The following is a 21,029-nucleotide window of genomic DNA, read 5'->3' on the forward strand; positions in this document are numbered from 1 at the left end:
TAAAGGGACACAATCAATGGAAAAGAGGGACACTCAGTCAAATGACACAATACCATGACAATTAAAAGATGCATAAAATACAACAACAGAACGAATAGGTAAAACAGGAACGAAGACATGAAGTCAATGGGCTTGAAGACACGCAGAGAATATTGAGGACACAACCAAATAAATTCAGGGACACACAATCAATGTACATTTATGGCACAATCACATGATATCGAGTAACCTGAGGACACACCATCAAATGAAATAAAGAACATACAATCAAATGAATTAAAAGGCATCAATCAAAGTTCATCTATGACAAACTTAAAGGACACGATCATGACACAATCAAGACAATAACAAGACGTACAGAACAACATCCACAAGAGAAAACACCACACCATCAACGCAAGAAGTCGGATACACACCAACAACCCCACTCTTGAAAAGTAAAAATAGATAATGAAATTAACAGGCCCGTGTAATTATTTTAGTTCTCCCACGGGTCTAGACCTTAAGGAATCAATACCCAAAGGTCATTATTTAAAGCCCAGAATTATCCCATTACGTCCGTTGCTCTACTCGGATAAGAAATAAACATACATTTATACTGGATACACATGTTTATAGGATTTATAAATTAAAAAAAAAACAGGAGGCAAACCATAGATATGCGAGACGTTATTTAAAAAAATAAATGAGGCTTCAGAATTTATCTTTGTTCACTTCTGTTTAAACCAGGGGTCTCCAAACTTTTCAGTCCGAGGGCCGCATTAACAATCAAATTTCAGTTCGGGGGCCAGTTTCTTCCAGGCTTGTCTTTGATTTTTCTGGGCAAAGTTCCTCAGCCATCACCAACAAACGTTTTTTCCGTGCACAAAAAATCTCCGCGGGCCGGATGAGAGCACATCGCGGGCCGCATCCGGCCCGCGGGCCGTAGTTTGAAGACCCCTGGTTTAAACCATAACAAATAAAAATCGACATTTTTACGCCCCCCCCCCCCCCCCAACCCCTCCTCTTGGCCCACAATGGTTCATTGTTGCACATTCTCCATTAAATGATGGGAGGGTGGGGTGGGGTGGGGGGTATGGGAAGAGAAATCACACCATGAATATTTGATCGTTTAATCTGCAAATTTCTCCAGCCGTGCTAACTATTTGGTTTTTACACCTTGTCAGCTTTTAGTTTTTACTCTTGTAACAAGACGATTGGGTGACGGTGAAATTGTTATTGAGATGGCGATAAAAGTCGGACGTTAAGTTTAATAGTTAGGACAAGAGTAAGATGTTTAGGGCAAGTTTGGTTAGGGTTAGGATAATGAGTTGAGGTCTGGGCTCAGGTTAGATCAGGACTTCAGTTAGGTTTGGGTAAGGTTAGTACTAGAACAATAGGTTTGATGTTTAGATAAGTTGGGGTTTATGGCTGAAGTTTTAGGTTTAAATTTCGGGTTAGGTTAGGTTTAGAATAATAGGTTCAGGTTTGGCGTTAGCTTAGGTTAGGGCTAGGACTGGAGTTGGGTTAGACTTATTGGTTTAGGGATGGATTTTGGTTAGGTTAGGTTATGACCAGAGAAGTAGGTCTAGGGTTAGGGGTTGACTTATGGTTAGGGAATGAGCGGAGCAATGATCTCTCGGTACCTTTTAACGGAAAAGTAGAACAAAAACATGCAAGGCTTCACAGATACATTGATAAATACACGTTAGCTATGCAGCATACGGCCTCAGCGTGCCTCTATTGATTCTTTACAATATGAATCAACATTATAAATTCTGGACGAGGGGGGGAGGGGATGTGGGATATTGCTCCACCGGGAGCGAGGGTGATTAGGTAAGGGGGGGGAGGGGGGTGTGTGTGGAAATAGAGACTAACTAGAAACAACCAGCGCCGGGTTTGAATAATTTATAAATTAAGGAAGGAGATGCGGCCGTAAAAAGCTAGATAAAAAAAAAGACTAGCGTTGTGGTATAGGGTATAATTTTGATTGACCTCTGACCCCTGGGGCGTTATTTGTAGGGTATAATTTTGAGTGACCCCTGACCCCCAGACAGATCATTCAGATGGGCTGGCTAGGGGAGCCAGACAAACGTTCAATAGCCGAGAGAGGCCAGCGCCCATTGTGTCGGGTCATGGTAATGCGATTACAGATGTTGGTTAAAGGGCGTTACAGGAAGGGGTGGGGGGGGGGGAGAATTGTGTGCATGGGGGAGTCACGCTTGTCCAGCCCGTGTGCTTGAGTAATAACAGAGATTGTATGGGGTGGAGGGGGGGCTTAACCAAGTACTAAAATTGGGAGCTGGTTCTTGGTTAAAAAAAAATAAAACAGGGCGTGTCAGCCGAGGCTTTATTGCTTAGGTGATATTACCACCCTAACATAAAACCTAGCACCCCCCCCCCCCCCCCCAATCCTGACCCTGTCCTCAATCTTTAACCTAAAAGCAATACCAGCTCGGTACAAATCTCGATGCGATGCGGTACGTTATATGTTATAGGCATAAAAAAAAATTATGTTGTTGGATTATTCGTAATGTGTCGGTAAAAAATTACAATAATCTATATACAGGCATAGGCTGTAGAAAAGAAATAAACCTAGCCAAAACCCCACACCTAAGCCAAACCATAGCATAAACTCGAAGCCTAACCAGTATTCAAAATCCAGTAATAAATACACAAGATTTGTGCAATAGAAACGTATCTTACCCTAAACATCAAATCCAAACCAAGCCATAACACTAACCCTGAACATAACATATAATAAAATACAGTAAATCAGGGCTACATAAACTAAACCTAACCCAAGCATCAAACTATGAAACTAAACTCGTCATAAAGCTAGCCAGTTATCGTATACAATAATCAATACACACGATACCGCCTAGTAGATGTAGAGACGAAACAGCCCAGCTGTTAAACCTAACTCAAACCATATCACTAGCCTAAGCCTAACTGTGCAACAATACAGCTAAGCCAAAATAGAACTTTTACTTTTACACTATAACTAAACATCATTGACACACCCATTAACGGAAAAAAAATACACGTATAGATCAAGATTCCATAATGAAGAAATGCCTTAAGGTGAAGCCATGCTTTACAATAGCGTGGCGTGTTGACAGCTGATAATAAAAGTACGCAGCATTTGCTGGTACGTCGCGATCTATAACAGATCCACTCTCGCTTGTAATGTTAGGGTAAATAGACCTAAACGATTGTAACCAGACTCGAGACATAATACTACACTGGTGTTAGGAGCTGAGAGAAATAAAACAATAGTCTAGACTCAATCCATGTACCATATTTTTTTGGTTCAGGAACATTGGGGAGGGGGGGGGGTATTCTTGATCCATATCAGATCAACTCAAGCATTTATTGTAAGGATCAATCAATGCTACTTTAAGCGTGTATCTAGGTAACACATTTACTACATTGCGCGTTAGAATCGTGTGTGTGTGTGGGTCTTGATCCATAACAGATCAACTCATTCATTTATTGTAAGGATAAATCAATGCTACTTTAAAGCGTGTATCTAGGTATCACATTTACTACATTGCGCGTTAGAATCGTGTGGGGGGGGGGGGGGGGGGAAGAGAAAGGGTATTCTTGATCCATAACAGATCAACTCAAGCATTTATTGTAAGGATAAATCAATGCTACTTTAAAGCGTGTATCTAGGTATCACATTTACTACACTGCGCGTTAGAATCGCGCGTGTGTGTGGGTGTGTGTCTTGATTCTTCACAGATCAAATCAGGCATTTATCGTATGAGTCAATCAATGCTACTTATAGGCGTGTGTCTAGGTAACACATTTACTACACTGCCGCGATAGAATCTTGGGGGGGGGGGAGAGAGAGAAGGGTTATTCTTGATCCATTACAGATCAACTCAAGCAATTTTTGTAAGGATCAATCAATGCAACTTAAAGGCGTGTATCTAGGTAACACATCTTACACTGAGCGTTAGATTCATAACAGATAACAACAAGCATTTATTTTAAGGGTCAATCAAGGCATGTATATAGGTAACACATGTGCTACATTGTATGTGGGGGAATCATGCGTTTATTTTATAGGCAACTTGATTCTACTAAAAGGATCGTATTTAGAATTAACACATATACTACATTGTGTGTCGGGGAATCATGCGTTTATTGTATAGGCAACTTGATTCTACTAAAAGGATCGTATTTAGACTCAACATATATACTACAATGTGTGTGGGGGAATTATGCGTTTATTGTATAGGCAACTTGATTCTACTAAAAGGATCGTATTTAGACTCAACATATATACTACATTGTGTGTGTGGAGGGGGGGGGGGGGAATCATGCGTTTATTGTATAGGCAACTTGATTCTACTAAAAGGATCATATTTAGACTCAACATATATACTACATTGTGTGTGTGTGTGGAGGGGGGGGGGGGGGGAATCATGCGTTTATTGTATAGGCAACTTGATTCTACTAACTAAAAGGATCGTGTTTAGACTCAACACATATACTACATTGTGTGTTAGAAGCATATAGAAATAATTGTGTGTTCTTCAATGTATTAGGTAAACTTAAAAAAAACAGTGTGGTTGCAGTGGTGGAAGAAGATTGTCAATGTGTTAAAAGAATATAGTTTTAGCACGCAAGGGGGGGGGAGAGGTAGGAGATGTGTATTCACCTCCCAAGACAATAGTTTTTAACATGAAGACAAGGGGGAGGGTGTAACGAATTTATGTACTCACCTCCCTAGTCTCGGCACACAGCTTACATAACCACAGCGGCTGTTTGTTGCTGTTGGTGGTGTCCATACCACATTTGGAACACACCGCCTGCAGACAAATGACACATTAGGGTTAAAATTAAACTTAAATTACAAACAAATACAACAGGCAAAAAAAAACAAAAAAAAACAAACCCAACCCTTGTATGATATTTCCTTCTACTATAAATGAAACGTTAATTTTCTGCAGTAACATCTTCTCAAGATTACCCCGTAGAATAAATATAAGGGATCGTGCACATGTTGCAGAACATTAGAAAGACATCTTGACCTTCATCCCAACTATACAACATCATAAGATGTTAAAAGACCACCCCTCATATTATATTTTTAAAAATTGAGAATTGTGTTATACAACACTTGAAAACTCTGTACTAAGCAATATAAGATAATGATAAACCACCGAACTAACCCCTGTGTATAATATAATATGTGTAAGATCCCTTAGGGTTCGTTTTAGGGTCAGGGTTAGGGCTGTGCTTAAGGGTAGGTCAGCTTTAAAACACAAACATAATTTCGATGGGGTCATACTGGGTGAAAGGTACCAAAATACTAAGTGAACTTCAGGAGAAATATTTAAAATCTAAGACATAAAACAAAACAAATAAACTTTCCATGTTTTTACTCATGAAGTGAAAACAGAAGTAAAAAATTGGTCGGTTGCTTCCTTAAAAGACAAATCGTATAACAAAAATGTCAGTGATCAATTTAAAAAAGAAGAAGAAAAATGTGTGTTGTTGCTGAATATTTAAACAGTTTATGTTTTTTGATGTGAGGAATTTCCACACATTTCCAGTCAACTGACACCAAATATTTACAGAATCAAAATGCTTTTCTTGTTTTTAAAAAAAAATCACATGTTTCTATATGAGCTTTAAATATCACAACTAAAAAATGCAAGCTTGCAAAATTATAAAATAATATTGAGTTAGCATAAAAACGCCCAGGTCATTTAAGTAAGTAACACTAAAAATTAAGAATTAAGAAGAAGAAAGAAGAAAGATTTAAGTAAGTTACAGTTCTGCTAGAGGTGGGTTAAGCTTGAGTGGGGCCCTGGTTAAATCTATCTGGGGCCCTTAGCTGAATGTTATCTGGGACTCCAGAATGAATCTTTTCTGGGGCCCTGGTTGAATCTTACATGGGGCCCCTGGCTTAATCTTATCTGGGGCCCCTGGCTGAATCTAGGACCCCTATAGGTGTAAAGTGATATCTTTTGTGCCTATTTACCAAGGTATGTTTCATTAGGTCAACACACCACTAATACTTACCTTAGCACAGTCATCACAGTAGGTGGGAGAGGCCCCTAGAAGTTTGAACTCATCCCCACACAAGATGCACTGGGAGGTCCCGTTACCAATGGCGTTCTTTTTCATGTTGTCCAGTTTGTCCACAAGCCTCCTGTAAAATAAAAAAAAACAACATAAAAAGCTTAGCCACAATGGCTTTTGTCTTTTGTAGACACTATGACTTCCAGCTCTTTTGGAGAGCCATCTTGATTAAATACAAAGTCTAGTGAGATAGAATGATGGAGCAGTTGATGGCTAAACTCACAAAGAGTTCAAATCCCAAATCTGACAAAACAAGGAAAGGTTTTCTTGGCTTAGTACAGTTACCTAGTACACACCCTAAACCTAACCCATCTTTACCCAATCCTCTCTTGCTCCACACCTTCCAGGTACTAAGCTCTGAAGAAGATCCTCAAACTTTACTAAACCAAACTCTAACCCATCCTTACCCAATCCTCTCTTGTTTAACACATTTAGAGATAACACTCAAACTTTTACTATACTAAACCCATCCTTACCCAATCATCTCGTGTTTAACACCTTTGGAGATAGCCCTCAAACTTAACTAACCCAAACCCTAAACCATCCTTACCCAATCCTCTCCTGCATCACACATACGATGCACTCAGCTCTGGAGATAACCCTGAAACTTTACCAATCGAATCCCTAAACCTAACCCATTCTTACCCAATCCTCTCCTGCTCCACACCTTACTGGTACTCAGCCCTGGAGATGACCCTCAAACTTTACTAAACCTAACCCATCCTTACCCAGTCATCTCTTGTTTAACACATTTAGAGATGACACTCAAACTTTTACTATACTAAACCCATCCTTACCCAATCATCTCTTGTTTAACACCTTTGGAGATAGCCCTCAAACTTTACTAACCTAAACCCTAAACCATCCTTACCCAATCCTCTCACTTTCAGGTACTCAGCCCTGGAGATGACCCTCAAACTTTACTAACCCAAACCCTAAACCTAACCCAGCCTTACCCAATCCTCTCCTGCTCCACACCTTTCAGGTACTCAGCTCTGAAGATGACCCTCAAACTTTACTAACCCTAAACCTAACCCAGCCTTACCCAATCCTCTCTTGCTCCACACCTTCAAGGTACTCAGCCCTGGAGATGACCCTCAAAATTTGTTCCTGCTCGTCCAGACTCAAGTGGTCAGGCCGGCTGAAGTTGCCCATCCTGTTGGTGTGGACAGACCAGCCGGTGCCTAACCTACGATACACAGTACAACACACACGGGGTATTAGTGAATAAATGTGGCTTCTTATAGTATATCTGGTAGCTAACATTTATAATAGGGTTAAATAAAGGCTTTTTGAAAACTAGTATTTCGGATCATATATAAATTTATAAGTCACAAATTATGTACGTCTATAAGGTTGGAATGAAAACAAAAAGTTTGTGTTAAACCTCATTTAAACTTTAAACTTAATTAGAACGTCCAAGCTTTCAAAAATGATAATCGTTTAATTTAACTTACAAGAAATATTTCTATTTCGACGAATTATGGCAGTAGCATTTCAAAATCATTTTTTAAAAAATCAAACTTAAATCTAGTATTTTTATTCACATTTAAAAAACCATCAAGCCCGAAATTTAAATGAACAAGAACGATAACTTACTTGGCTCTCAGTGAGAGTTGTCTGTCATTGGGACACACCCACCGATCAAGATTCCCGCTGGAGTTGAATTCTCCCATAGTTCTAGTACTGTCAAACCCTCCTACAGTAAAGAGTCCTAGACAGCTAATCCACTCATGTAATTGTATAGCCACTGGCTATCCACTCCTTCAAGATCGGGACTTGTGTTAGTCCATCATGGTACGTCCATGACGCAGGAATCCATGTCCGTTGGTCAAATCTGGAGCTGATTTATTTCTGTAAACAAAACAAAAACAAGCATTTTATTTTTCAAAATACAACTTGATTCTACTGCTGTTATAAATATTTCACAGAAATTGTATAGAAAATTACCACAGAGGCAGTTGATGTAGGTGGACAAGCGCTGGAAGTATAGCTAGAAGAAAAGTTTACAGATCTGGGAAGAACAGTTTATAAGGACGGGGGCACTGGATTAGAGATCACGGCAAGATTACAGAAGGCAAGAGAAGCTTTTGCAGCTCTAAAAATATATGGAGCTCTAAGCAAATGGATAATAAGACCAAATTACGAAACTTTTATTGTAACGTAAAAAATATTGCATTGTAGGCGCTGAAAGCTGGCGACCAACAAAGGTTGAGTGGAACAGAGTGCAATCTTTCATAAATAACTACCTACGGCGAATTTCAAATCTAAAGTTTGATCAAGTACCTAGCACAGGAGTATGGGAACAGACAGGACAAATCTCAGTGGAGCAACAAATTGGGAACAGAAGGTGGAGATGGATAGGTATAACGTTAAGAAAACTGGCTACACGTGTTATTATACAATGTATATTATGTAATCCATGAGAAAAAGTGGGAGACTCAATACCACCTGGCGTAAAGAAAATGAAATTTACAGGTATGTTATTGAAAAGAGCTGGAAAGAAATTTAAAAAAAAAAGGGCCAAAAAAAAAAGGAGAGCATTGAAGGATGTTGTAAATGACCCATGCTTCGATGTGAGCTGAAAAAAAGGCGAAGAAGAAATTTAACGAACGTACAGTAAATTATAACAACCTCGAAAGTAGCGAGTTCAGTTACAATGTTAAAGTAAACATGACGTCCCTTAAGTCCACTCAGCTCTAATGGGTACCTGACTAGAGTCGGGGAAAGAACAGGCGGTGAAGCTGACTACGCAATATGTTCATATGTCCAGGTCAAAGAAACACGAAACTCTACTTGATCTGATGTATGAGCCAATAGGGAGCTTACTTTACTATATTGAAATCAATAGCTTTAGAGCAGGGGTCTCCAAACTACGGCCCGGGGGCCGGATGCGGCCCGCGAAGTCCTCTCATCCGGCCCGCGGAGATCTTTTCGTCAAAGGAAAAATCGTTTTTTTGGTGATGGCTGAGGAACTTTGCCCAGAAAAATCAAAGACATGCCTGGAAGAAACTGGCCCCCGAACTGAAATTTGATAGTTAATGCGGCCCTCGGACTGAAAAGTTTGGAGACCCCTGCTTTAGAGGCTTACCCTGCGCCTAGCCTTAACTCAAACAGTTGACATGGTCAATAGAATACGTACACACAGCATATTGATTTTCATCACTATAAAAACTCGACTAATTCCGCAAGCTTAAAATAATAGGTTGGCACTAAACGAAGGCTATAAAACAACCTGGGGGGGGGGGGGGTTATTGGCCAGTATACCCTAGTTTTTTTATATGTCGATAGTAAAAAAATAAATTCAAAAAATCCGAAAAGAAGTTTTATAAAATCGAAACACTTTTAAGATGTTGTCACATAGCTGAAGAAAACTCCGAACTAACCGAACACATTTAATTACATTCCAAACTGACAAAAACACACACACGCCTATCAGAATCAATACAGATTTATCCCTTCTTTATTGTCCACTTATTTTAAAACACGCACGGAGCCAGTGATGTGTGGCGCGAACACAACTACATCAAAGTAAACCGACGGATCAATGCTAAACTAATGTCGCGGGTTTGAATGTCTCGGCCAGTTAACCACAGCAAACGGGGTATCATTTAAAACAAATACGACCCGGGCTCTGTGCGACAGATGTTGTTGTGTAGAAGGAGAAATTGGTCATCGTGTCTACTGTCGTAGTGCTCAAATCGAACTCAGTATTGACTGAGGCGTTGCGTAGGAGTTACTGTTATTGTTAAACTGCTCATAGGAGTTACGGTTCTTGTTGGACTGGTCGTGGATTGCTGTCGTGTCGACAAAGCCTACATTGTGTGACTGGTATCCGGTTTCAATTAAAGGGGATAGAAATAATATATTTCTTTATTCACCTCAGGGGTCGAAGATGTTTTCTTGTTATTGAAAAGTCATATAAAAATGTATACCTGATAAGATAACAGTGTCGTTATAAAAACGCTGGCAAGTAAATAGCTTAGTGTCCATGTTTCTCGCTGATGTCGCTTGTCAGGTTTATGATTAAGGTTAGGGTACGGTAGAGAATAAATTTTAAAAATATGGTTAGGGTATGAGTTAAGGTTAGGGCTAGGATGGCGATATTAAAGAAAACAATGGACTAGAGTACGCTCTGTATATGCTTGAATAAGTACGGTACCGCAAGTGGTAAGAAAATAGAAGGTAGAGATAGATTTGTAGAAGCTTTATTTAAACAAAGAGTGTGGTTAGTTTATTCAGTCTTGCTCTATCCGTCAACAACACATGTCGCAAGAATTATGACCGAACACTATACCGAGGGCTAACGATTATTAAGACGAGTATAATTAAAGAACTTTTAAAGTGAAGTAAAAAAATAATCTCAGTTTCGACCAGTTTCTTGTGACTATTTATAAAAAACTTCCAGATAAGCACATATCCAATGTCAGCTCAAAAGTATAACATTTCTAGAATAATTACATTTTAAAAAAGTCATTAAAAATTAATATCACGAGTACCAAATTCAATAACGAAGGAGATATAATTAAATACTAGTCGGTTAGATGAGCTGGTGTTCACTTTGAGTATTTACTAATCTTATAAACGAGTTACTAACTTATAATACTCGACTTGTGTAATAATTTTTTGTAAGGAATCATAAGCGACATTTTAAGTATATCTGCTTGCACTTTATAAAAGCAAATTTTTAAAACCTAAGTACGAACTTACAATGTCTAAATACTAAGAAGAAGAAAAAATCCGCAAGCATTGAAACCCGAAAATATAGCAAGTGATATCTATGAGAAAATCTATGAGAGAATATTATCCCTAAGATCATATCATCGAGTCACAAATTCTATCCGTACAACTTGAATACATGTTCGCTAAAAGATATCATAAACAAGTATAGGGGAGGAGGAAGGGGGGTAATTATAATAGAACGGCGACACTCAAACGATAGTGTAAGTATCAATTACTGTATTTAAACACTGGGTGCAGGCACAGGGAATGTGAAGCAGAGCAACAAAACGATCATAGATTTCTTGACGACACTAAGGGGTAAACGAGAGCAATATTTTTTTATGCTTGCGTATGGAAGCAATGTTTCTTTCAGACTTTTTTCTTTGGGGTGGCGGGTGGGGGGGGGGGGGATTTTCAGGATGGGGGGCGGATACTGGTAAAAAATATATTTCTTATATAAATATTATATTCGTACGGGGGGGGGGGGTAGACGTTGCTGGAAGAAAATCTGTTTGGAGGGGGCGGGGTAGTGAACAGAGGCTGATTACTCTGAAGGGGAAGGGGTGGCTTGGATTAAATTACAGCAGCCCCTAAAGCTATCAAGGGACAATGACTATTTATATTTTGTTACAGTTATAAGATATTTTTATCCTCTAAACTTTGATTTCAGAAACCTCGAGTCCAGTGCTGATGATACTAACCTTTCATACGCCGAGGTCACTGAAACTGATGAGCTCTACTTCACCTGCCACATGGGCCGTAATGATCCAAAGGGTACTTTACTATCAAGCATGCAACTTCCCCTAATTTCTGTACTAATGTCGTATTCGTGCATGTTTCATACTAAAGAAAACTACTAAAATTTTTTTAAAGATTTACGTTTTTACGTTCATCCCGAGTACCAAACGTTGTGATACACAAAACAGCCAAAAATAGCCACGGTAATAAAAAAAAACGGCCTAGGCGCACTAAACCGTAACTTAAAACTCACGTGTTGAGCTGTGGGGGAGTTCACAGCAGTTTGAAATCCGATGATGGCATCATCTAAAGGCCAACATTATCTTGTGCTGGAGATCAGGTTCCACAACACAAAAAATACAATTTCATGAGTTGTTTTCGAGTAACGGCTTTGGGATTTTAATGAATAAACAAGCTTACAAAACCTTAATATATAATAACAAGCTTTTAAATAAAGAAAGAACTTTAAATTCTCTCTACTTATAATAGTAAAAATTAAAGCGCTGGTCGCAGTAAGTATTGAAAGTATTTCTAAGGTGACCAACGCTTTTAAATATGCCAAACAGGTCCTTTCACCATTATAAGATAACACTTAATATTCAGAAAAAAGTTGCAAGATCTAAATATAATATGAGTTTTTATATAATTTTGACAAATACATTTCAGGACTAAAGTAGAATTTTACTACGATATACTTCTTGTAGAAATAATGTATAAAATAATTCGCCACTGATAAATAAGTTTACACCCCCACCCCACCCCACCCTCTCTATTGTATTTGAATCACTACGTTTACTAGTCAATGACACTTCTGATTTGGACGATAAGACCAGTGGGGGACAGAGGGGGGTCAGGGTATTTTATTATCAACAAACCCCAGTTGCTCCGTACTTTCTAGGGATATGTGGGACGTACCACTGCTCTAGATGAACCTGGGCTAGTACTTTCTACCGGACAGAGTGGTGAAGGTCAGTGACATATTGTCGTAAGCTTAAGCCGTACTTAACAAGATATGTGATGTGTTACCGAATAACATTGTCGAAAAGTATTTTAAAATAACTTTTACCCATATCTATTTATCACAACTGCTGGTTTTAGAAACGTGACGGAAATATATAAAGGCACTTAGCGTTATTTTATAATTTGGTATCTTTATTGCTTAATGACAACATCAATGAAAAATACTGAAAGCGTAATAAAGGTAAACATTCAGTATAGGCCTACATGTAATAATGTTCTAACATATTTGTTACAATATTTATAAGCAAAGCTTGCTGCAAAGCTACAAACGATATGGAGCAATACACAACAGCGTTGTTGAATTTTAACTGGTGTAGCCTAATAATGTATCTAAAAGTATACCTATTATTAAAGGAAAAACAATTTAAAAAACGTATTTTATTCCTTTTTGTATTCAACTAACATGTGACATTGAGATGCCGAGATATAAAGATATATAGCAGCTAAGTTCCGAGATATATTGATACAGCTATAAATTATATCCCCCCCCCACCCCTTTCCCAGTCAGGACATCTAAATACGGCATTTTATACACAAACACGAACTCTTTACAATAAATATGCATAGTTTCTTTACAAGCGCGTGACATGCATTCGGTTTTTAAACCATTCCTCCGCCATTGACAATAAATATGCATAGCGTCCTTGCATGTGCGTGGTGCGCATGCGTTTGAAGCATTTTTCCGCTATTATTACCATCCGACATCGAGTAATTCGTTAATGCTCTAGGGGGTTGGCGCACATTTCAATCATGGACAACTTTCTTCTTATGTTAGACAACTTATATTACTGAGGCCGGCTCAGTCTGTGATTTATTTTGATAAAATTCAATATTTTTTAGGACTTAGCGAATTGTATATTTGCATACAATGCAACAGACATATTTGGTAAAAGATTTAGTTTAAATATGCCAAAACATTGATGGCCTTTAAAATTTACTAGATCTAGCCGTAAAATATATTTCACACCGAAGTTTGGGCGCTAAATGTGTTGTAGAAAAGAAAGATTCAAGCATAGAAAAAAAAAGTAGAGAAACGTTGGTATATTCTGCGGTTTGGTCGTTCGAGCTAATTATGATTTTGAACGTCCTTAAGACAGACTTCGTTGAAACAGAAAAAGGTGTAACAGATGTACATGACCAATTTCCCCTAAAGGTCAGGTGTAATATTTGTCAAACAAGACGGACACAAATCTCCCAAGGTCAGGTGTAATATTTGTCCAACATAAGGGACACAACTCTCCCAAAGGTCAACAAGACAGATAAAATTCTCCTAAGGTCAGGTGTAATAATTGCCCAACAAGACAAAATTATCCTAAGGTCAGGTGTAATATTTGTTAAACAAGGCAGACAAAAATCTCCCAATGTCAAGTGTAAACGTTGTCCAACAAAACGGACACAATTCTCCCAAGGTCAGGTGCAATATTTGCCCGACAAGAGAGACAAAATTTCCCCAAAGGTCAGGTGTAAAAATGGCTCAACAAGGCAGACAAATCCCCCCTCCCCCCACACACACATCAGCCTATGTTGTTTAGAGGATTCCCTTTCAGACCTAACAGCCCGCGGGGCAGACGAGTCCCTCTAATTTCTATGACCTAGGCGTATGATCAGGTCATCTGGTCAGCAGTGCGCCCAGAACGTTGTTTAAAAACCATCTTGTTTAACCCAGTTTAAAAATGAAAGAACTCAACGTCCGCTCCGAGAGCTTCAAATATCGTTTTGTCTGGCTGGCAGACCGTGAGATGAGTCGGGGTAGTGCTGTAGGAGGTTGTCTCATAAAATAATGATCAATCTATGTTCGTGGGTTTTTTCTTCCTTCTCTGGTGCGTGTATTGGTAGAGAGGGGGGATAATCAATACACGTATTCACAATTTAATTTAGTTTAAAATGGGTATGCCGTAATGCAATAATGACATCCGAGTTGAATTATACAGTCACACAATTTACTAATTCTGGAAACAAATTTAGTACCGTATGCTTATAAACAAAGATATAAAGTTTTAATGATTCTTTAATTTACTTTAAATTGTAAAAAAGCGATAGATCCCCCCCCCCCATTACAACATGCTTTTTATTCGTTGTAATTCAAACATTACAGCACATCAGGAATACGCCAAACATAGAAACAACAAGGTGTTTTATTGTGTATTTGTATCGACACAGCAATGCATCTTTCCTAAACGCCTTGTAATCGTGTCTATAGTTCTACATACAGCAGATATATTGGCTATAGTATCACAATTATGTTGGGGAGACAGTCTCATATTTGTAAACTTTGAAGACGATGGTTCCCCACATAAGTCCCTCCCTCTTATTTTCAGATGTTCTATTTTCTTTTTAAACATTAAACCGAAGATAGAAGTTTTTTTTTTTTAAATTTCAAATTTTTTAAAAATATAGCGAAGTGCGATCTGGTCTTTCCCTCTCTCCTCACTATTACTACCGTATAGAAAGACTACCCATACCATACCCCCCACCCCACCCCACACATACACAAACAAAGCATTGAGCGACCACAAACACGCCGCTACAATTGTTATCTCATGAGAAAAAAAAATCCCGAATCTCCAAGAAGTGCGCAGCTTACTTAATCTCTCAACGATTTACTCAGCTTTTTAAAAAAAAATTATTTCCCTAAGTACTTAGGTCTCTAAGCCCACTCGTGCTGGTTCAACAAATCGATGGAAAGTTTGAAGAAGCGAACAGCAATGCTTGAGTAGGGTTGTCTACGCGGAACACAAAGATCTCCAGATAAGAAAAAGGAAGTTACGGAGCAAGCGTTCAAATAAAATCGTAATATTACCGTAAGACATGCATAATTCAGCGTTTGTACAAATGTTTCTAATGAGAACAAATGAAGTTAAGGAGCAAGCGTTCAAATAAAATCGTAATATTACTGTAAGACATGCATAATTCAGCGTTTGTACAAATGTCTCTAATGAGAAAAAATGAAGTTACGGAGCAAGCGTTCAAATAAAATCGTAATATTACTGTAAGACATACATAATTCAGCGTTTGTACAAATGTCTCTAATGAGAAAAAGGAAGTTACGGAGCAAGCGTTCAAATAAAATCGTAATATTACTGTAAGACATGCATAATTCAGCGTTTGTACAAATGTCTCTAATGAGAAAATGAAGTTACGGAGCAAGCGTTCAAATAAAATCCTAACATTACTGTAAGGCTTACATAATTCGGAGTTTGTTAATATGTACTATCGAGTTTTCTAAAAAGAAAAGATATGTTAGGATTGCGGATATGACGCTAAGCTTAGTGATCGATTAACTTAAAGTCGAGTACCATATGGTACTACTTCTTCAATCTTAATTTAATTGTAAAACTGGAGGGATTTCCTCCAACTCAATTAAGTATTGCGTGTCAACCTGATGTGAGCCATTTTCGCCCGCCTACTTCGACTGTATTTCTTTCTGTATTTGCTTCTATAGTATTTTTGTCAACCAAGAACAATTAGCAAGACAACAGTTGTTAGATTTTGGAGTTTTCGCTCCTAGGTGGGTTGCTGTCCCCAGCTAACGATTCTCCCGGGTATTTGAACAAGTGTTCAATAACGACCAGACTAATTTAATACTTGAACTCCTAAACTTAAAATTTTTTTCATTTGTTAATATTTTAACAGTTCCTATTTTGGTGATAATTATAAAAAGCATCATTACAAATGTTGTTCATAATTTAAGCAGTCTGGCACCTCACACAAAACGATATACTTTGTTTTAAATTTAATAAAAAAAAATCAATTACGTCTGAATCAAATATCCAGTAACCATGGTGATGTATGAACAATACTCCATCATACGACCTAAACACCCAATGGGAATGTATTTCTTTCATGTTTTTATCCCCCCCCCCACCTCACATCCCAAATCACACACCCCCCCCCCCCTATAACCAGCTGATACTCGGCTGGTTATTTAAAACCCGATCAATCACACCGTACCAGCCAATTTCTATGGCCAGATAAATATTAAATAGTGGCGTCCTATCAACCAGAATGTTGACATGTCTATTTGATTCTTTTACATCGATTTTATACACAGATGTAATAGTAACACACACACACACACACACACACATATATATATATATATATATATATATATATATATATATATATATATATATATATATATATATATATATATATATATATATATATATATATATGGGGAAAGAGGGAGCCGTTTGAGAAGCATCATGTTAACTACTTGTTCTTCGACTCAAGCAAAGTCAGCTGTCTTGAAAAGTCAATCATCTTCCTAAGTCATCTTTCTAGAAGTCATCTAAATGACGACTTACTCATCTATACGAAGAGACGTACAAATCAAGTCACGTGATGTTGGAACGCCACCAAAAAAATATGGCCCGCAAGGTCTTTTCTTTTTTAAAAATCTTTTAAATCAGTATTCATACAGTACATAAAATCCATTTTGAAACATGACGTCAAAGGGAGAGGTATTCAGAGAAAATGTAAAAATAGATACGTTTGAACTGCTGAAAGAAGATGAAACAGTTTCCTTCTATAAAGGGAAGGGTCAAGTAGTTCCATACCTACTGTGTCTAGCACCCACCTACATTATAATTAATCAGCGTGTAATACATTCAGTCTAACTTTTGGTAATTAAAAAGCCTAACAACATCCAGTTTTTTTGTGGGTTATCGTGTATGCTAGTGTAAAGCCAACAAAAGCTTTTTATGTGGGCTGGTAACAAGCCCAAAACAACGCCTTTCTAGTAGCTTATCATGTGGGCTGATAAAAAAGGCCAAACTAAGCCTAGTTTATGTAGGTTATTAAATGGCCTAATAAAAAAGCCCAAACTAAGCCCATTCTGTGTAGGTTATCATGTGGGCTGATAGAAGAACCCAAAACTAAGCCCAGTTGGTGTAGGTTATTAAATGGGCCGATAAAGAAGCCCAAACTAAGCCAGTTGGTGTAGGTTATTAAATGGGCTGATAAAAAAGGCGAAACTAAGCCTAGTTTATGTAGGTTATCATGTGGGCTGATAGAAGAAGCCCAACGACGCCCAGAGTTTGAAACACGTAGGTTATCGTAATAACCTCTCCAGGATGGCCTTGGAATATTCCTGTCAAACCACCCCCCCTCCCCTCCCCCACAACGCCCCCTCGTCCATCAGCAACCAGACAGCTAGTTATCTCAATCGATATTTTCAAAACGTGAATTTGACCGATAGGTACTTTACGTGTTAGTGCGCGGTCTCGAATTAGCTGATACAATGTGGGGAAGGTCATTTTATCTTCATCATTACATTACTGCTATCTCCCTAATATAAAATATGTCTACGATATTCAATTTAGGCGGTGCGCCGTCGTTAGGTTTCAGTCGCACTACACACTCCCATCCCTGCAAATAATATCAGTACTTTGCATCTTTTAATTATCAGAATTGTCATGAAAACAACAGGCACATTATATACATCTGTGAGCGTGCGTGTATGTGTGTGTGTGTGAGATAGAGAGAATGGGGGGGGGGGGAGAAAGTGAATTACCATATAACATTATATATATATATATATATATATATATATATATATATATATATATATATATATATATATATATATATATATATATGTGTGTGTGTGTGTGTGTGTGTGTGAGTGAGTGTGTGTGTGTGTGTAAGTGCACTCATATGCGCTTGACCATCCGGAAAAGATCTAGCTTGACCCACCTGCCACTCTTATGAGAGAAAAAAACATCCCGCCTATAGGGTTGGTAAGTAGGTCACCAACCAGTTCTACGGCTCAATAAAACCTACATGAGACATAGAACTGGTTGGTGACCTACTTACCAGCCCTATACTCACACGTCTGCGCGTATCTGTTATTTACCCAAGAATTATACAGCGTTATCAATCTGACTTTCGGAGTAGATGAACTATCCTATTTCAAGGGTTTAGATTTTAAAATTTCTTTTTTTTTTTTTAAATTTCATTTTTGTGTTAATCCTCGAAAAGCTTCGACATAAAAAAAAAGTCTTGGAGAATAAGAACTAGTTCCCGAATGGATGCCCGTTGACAAAGTGTTCCATTAGGCGCATTCGGCATTATGCGGAATTAGTTTTTCACGAGACATCAGGGAGGTCGGTGTTAGAATGTGCTAATGTGAGCGGAGAATAAATGGGTTGGATGTCAAATATGGCTAAATAGTTTTAAAATACAGGGCTAACAGTGTATATATATATATATATATATATATATATATATATATATATATATATATATATATATATATATATATATATATGTATATATATATATATATATATAAAACATTTAACGAACTATTTGTCTTTTTTGTCTAGTCTTTAACCACGCTTTTGTGTGCTGACGAAGACCTTCGGTTGAAGCGTCCATTGTACCTGTAATTATGTTTAATTTGTGAAGATACTAAGCTTCTTATTTTATTACTACTATGTGGTAAAACATCTTTGATTCGTTTTGTGAGCCCAATGAGTAATTTCTGCTTCCATTTTGTGTTTAAATATCAGGAACTTTGTTTTTCCATTAGCCCAATTTTTTTTTATTTATTTGCGACTCAAGGAAAATCATCCAAGAAAATGATTGTCAGCTGAATGCAGGAAATAATTTATGCTCTTTTTTTAAAGAAAATAATTATTCATTCGTCATAAAAAAATATAATTCCTTCTCATTCATTCAAACTTGGAGATACATTTGAAAAAAAATAATTATATCCTAGTCTTATCTTGCCTTTAGAGTATTACATTTTACAAGTAGCTAAGGGCATTTTAGGTTAGGGCCTATAAGGAATTACCGCAAAATCATTGGTTTGTAATAACATTATTTTTTTGCACAACTACAAGACTGAATTAAATATGCGTTAATGAACGGAAGAAACTAAGAGAAATAGTATTAACACGATTAAAACCATGGTATAGCCATATACAGTAAATAAAAATGTTGCCCTGAGAGCAAACATTTTTCAATTCATTTGCATTTGCAAATTTTAAACATTTATTCATAAAAATTAAATTTCCGAATTTTTTTTCCAGCTTTTGTTTCTTAATTAATTAATTTTGTATTGTATTTTTTTTATGGCCACTCGAAGTTAAAAAAAACAACAACACATTTTTAGTTCATGTCAACAACAATGACCAGGTCCAACGCTCAAGATTCCTAGCGACGCCGGCATTTAATTTTTATCTCCTCGTAGAAACTGGCTGGTACAACGTGATTGATCGGGTGTTAAATTAAAGTTTTTTTAAAGCTTTTCTTTACAGAGCCAACTTTAAAAAGTTTACTAGACAGATACTACGTTAAATGGTGTTGACATCTCAAGCATACTTGCCCTAACATTCTGATAGCATATCATGTTGTGAGCATATTTTAAGGAAGCTTGGACTTCAATATCCAATCTAATCACATTTCAATCATTTCTGACAAGAAATATTTCAATTATTTCTTCACAATAAGTTTTTATGTAGCTGAAACTGAAACCACTGACTGCGGTATCCGGTAAAACGTTTCAACGTTTTCAGCGTTTATTCCGTAGAATGATGTAGACGATACGCTGAGTTTTAAAATGGCTGCGGTAGTTTTTTTTAGCGAATTCCACCAATTAACGAATGTATGGTCGGCTTGATAATACTGAAACAAATTTCCGATGCACACATTTTCACAAGTCTGTTCTTAGTATCAAAATTGTATGCCTAACTGCACATTTTCACAAGTAGCCTATGTTCTTAGTATCGAAATTGTGTACCTAACCACATTTTCACAAGTCTATTCTTAGTATCAAAATTGTGTGCCTAGCTGCACATTTTCACAAGTCTGTTCTTAGTATATCAAAATTGTGTACCTAACCACATTTTTACAAGTCTTTTCTTAGTATCAAAATTGTATACCTAACTGCACATTTTCACAAGTAGGCCAATGTTCTTAGTATCAAAATTGTGTACCTAACTGCACATTTTCACAAGTAGGCCAATGTTCTTAGTATCAAAATTGAGTACTTAACCACATAGTCACAAGTCTGTTCTTAGTATATCAAAATTGTGTACCTAAATTAACAATCCAGATATATTCAAACAGTCGCCATCGACCCTTGAAACGTTGGCTGCCGACTACTGCCACACACGATACAGCTCAACACTTCAAATAACATTTTAAGTTGAATAAACAAGGAGTTTAAGCTTAATGATATTAAAAGAAATAACCCCTTGTGCATTTCCTGTGCAATTCTAACAACGTACCACAACTAACTATATTGATTAATTAAAGAGACTGGTCTGCGTTCATGGCACCCCGAAGAATATCAATTAACAATCGATGGGGTTGGTATTACCGTTTGATACGGCTTAAAACAGAAGAAGTCGGGCTCGCCGATTTCTAGTATTGATTGATTTAAAACGTCGCGATTGATTGAACACACGGGCGCGCCGTTTACGCAGGATTACATCCGCTAATCGAATTAATCTAAG

At 37.5% G+C, this 21,029-nt stretch overlaps 1 protein-coding gene across 7 annotated transcripts in view; it reads right to left on the minus strand.

Moving 5' to 3' along the window:
- The window catches only part of LOC131933492 (double C2-like domain-containing protein beta), a 111,323-nt gene that overhangs the window by 61,778 nt on the left and 28,516 nt on the right, over nt 1-21,029 (minus strand). For 5 of the 7 annotated variants that reach the window (XM_059290244.1, XM_059290268.1, XM_059290266.1 and 2 more), the window contains exons 2-5: nt 7,681-7,935; nt 7,127-7,270; nt 6,022-6,151; nt 4,716-4,802 (exon numbers count right to left, since the gene is read on the minus strand). In XM_059290244.1, coding sequence (XP_059146227.1) covers nt 4,716-4,802; nt 6,022-6,151; nt 7,127-7,270; nt 7,681-7,757 — 438 coding nt within the window. In that variant the 5' untranslated portion in view covers nt 7,758-7,935. Of the gene's footprint in view, nt 1-4,715; nt 4,803-6,021; nt 6,152-6,399; nt 6,445-7,126; nt 7,271-7,680; nt 7,936-9,172; nt 9,267-21,029 lie in introns of those variants that run through there. The other 2 variants (XM_059290250.1, XM_059290270.1) reach the window with 2 other exon arrangements.

This window comes from Physella acuta, unplaced genomic scaffold (assembly GCF_028476545.2).
Source record: "Physella acuta isolate Inbredline_101_S28 unplaced genomic scaffold, ASM2847654v3 ptg000107l, whole genome shotgun sequence".
NCBI classification, from domain to species: domain Eukaryota; kingdom Metazoa; phylum Mollusca; class Gastropoda; family Physidae; genus Physella; species Physella acuta.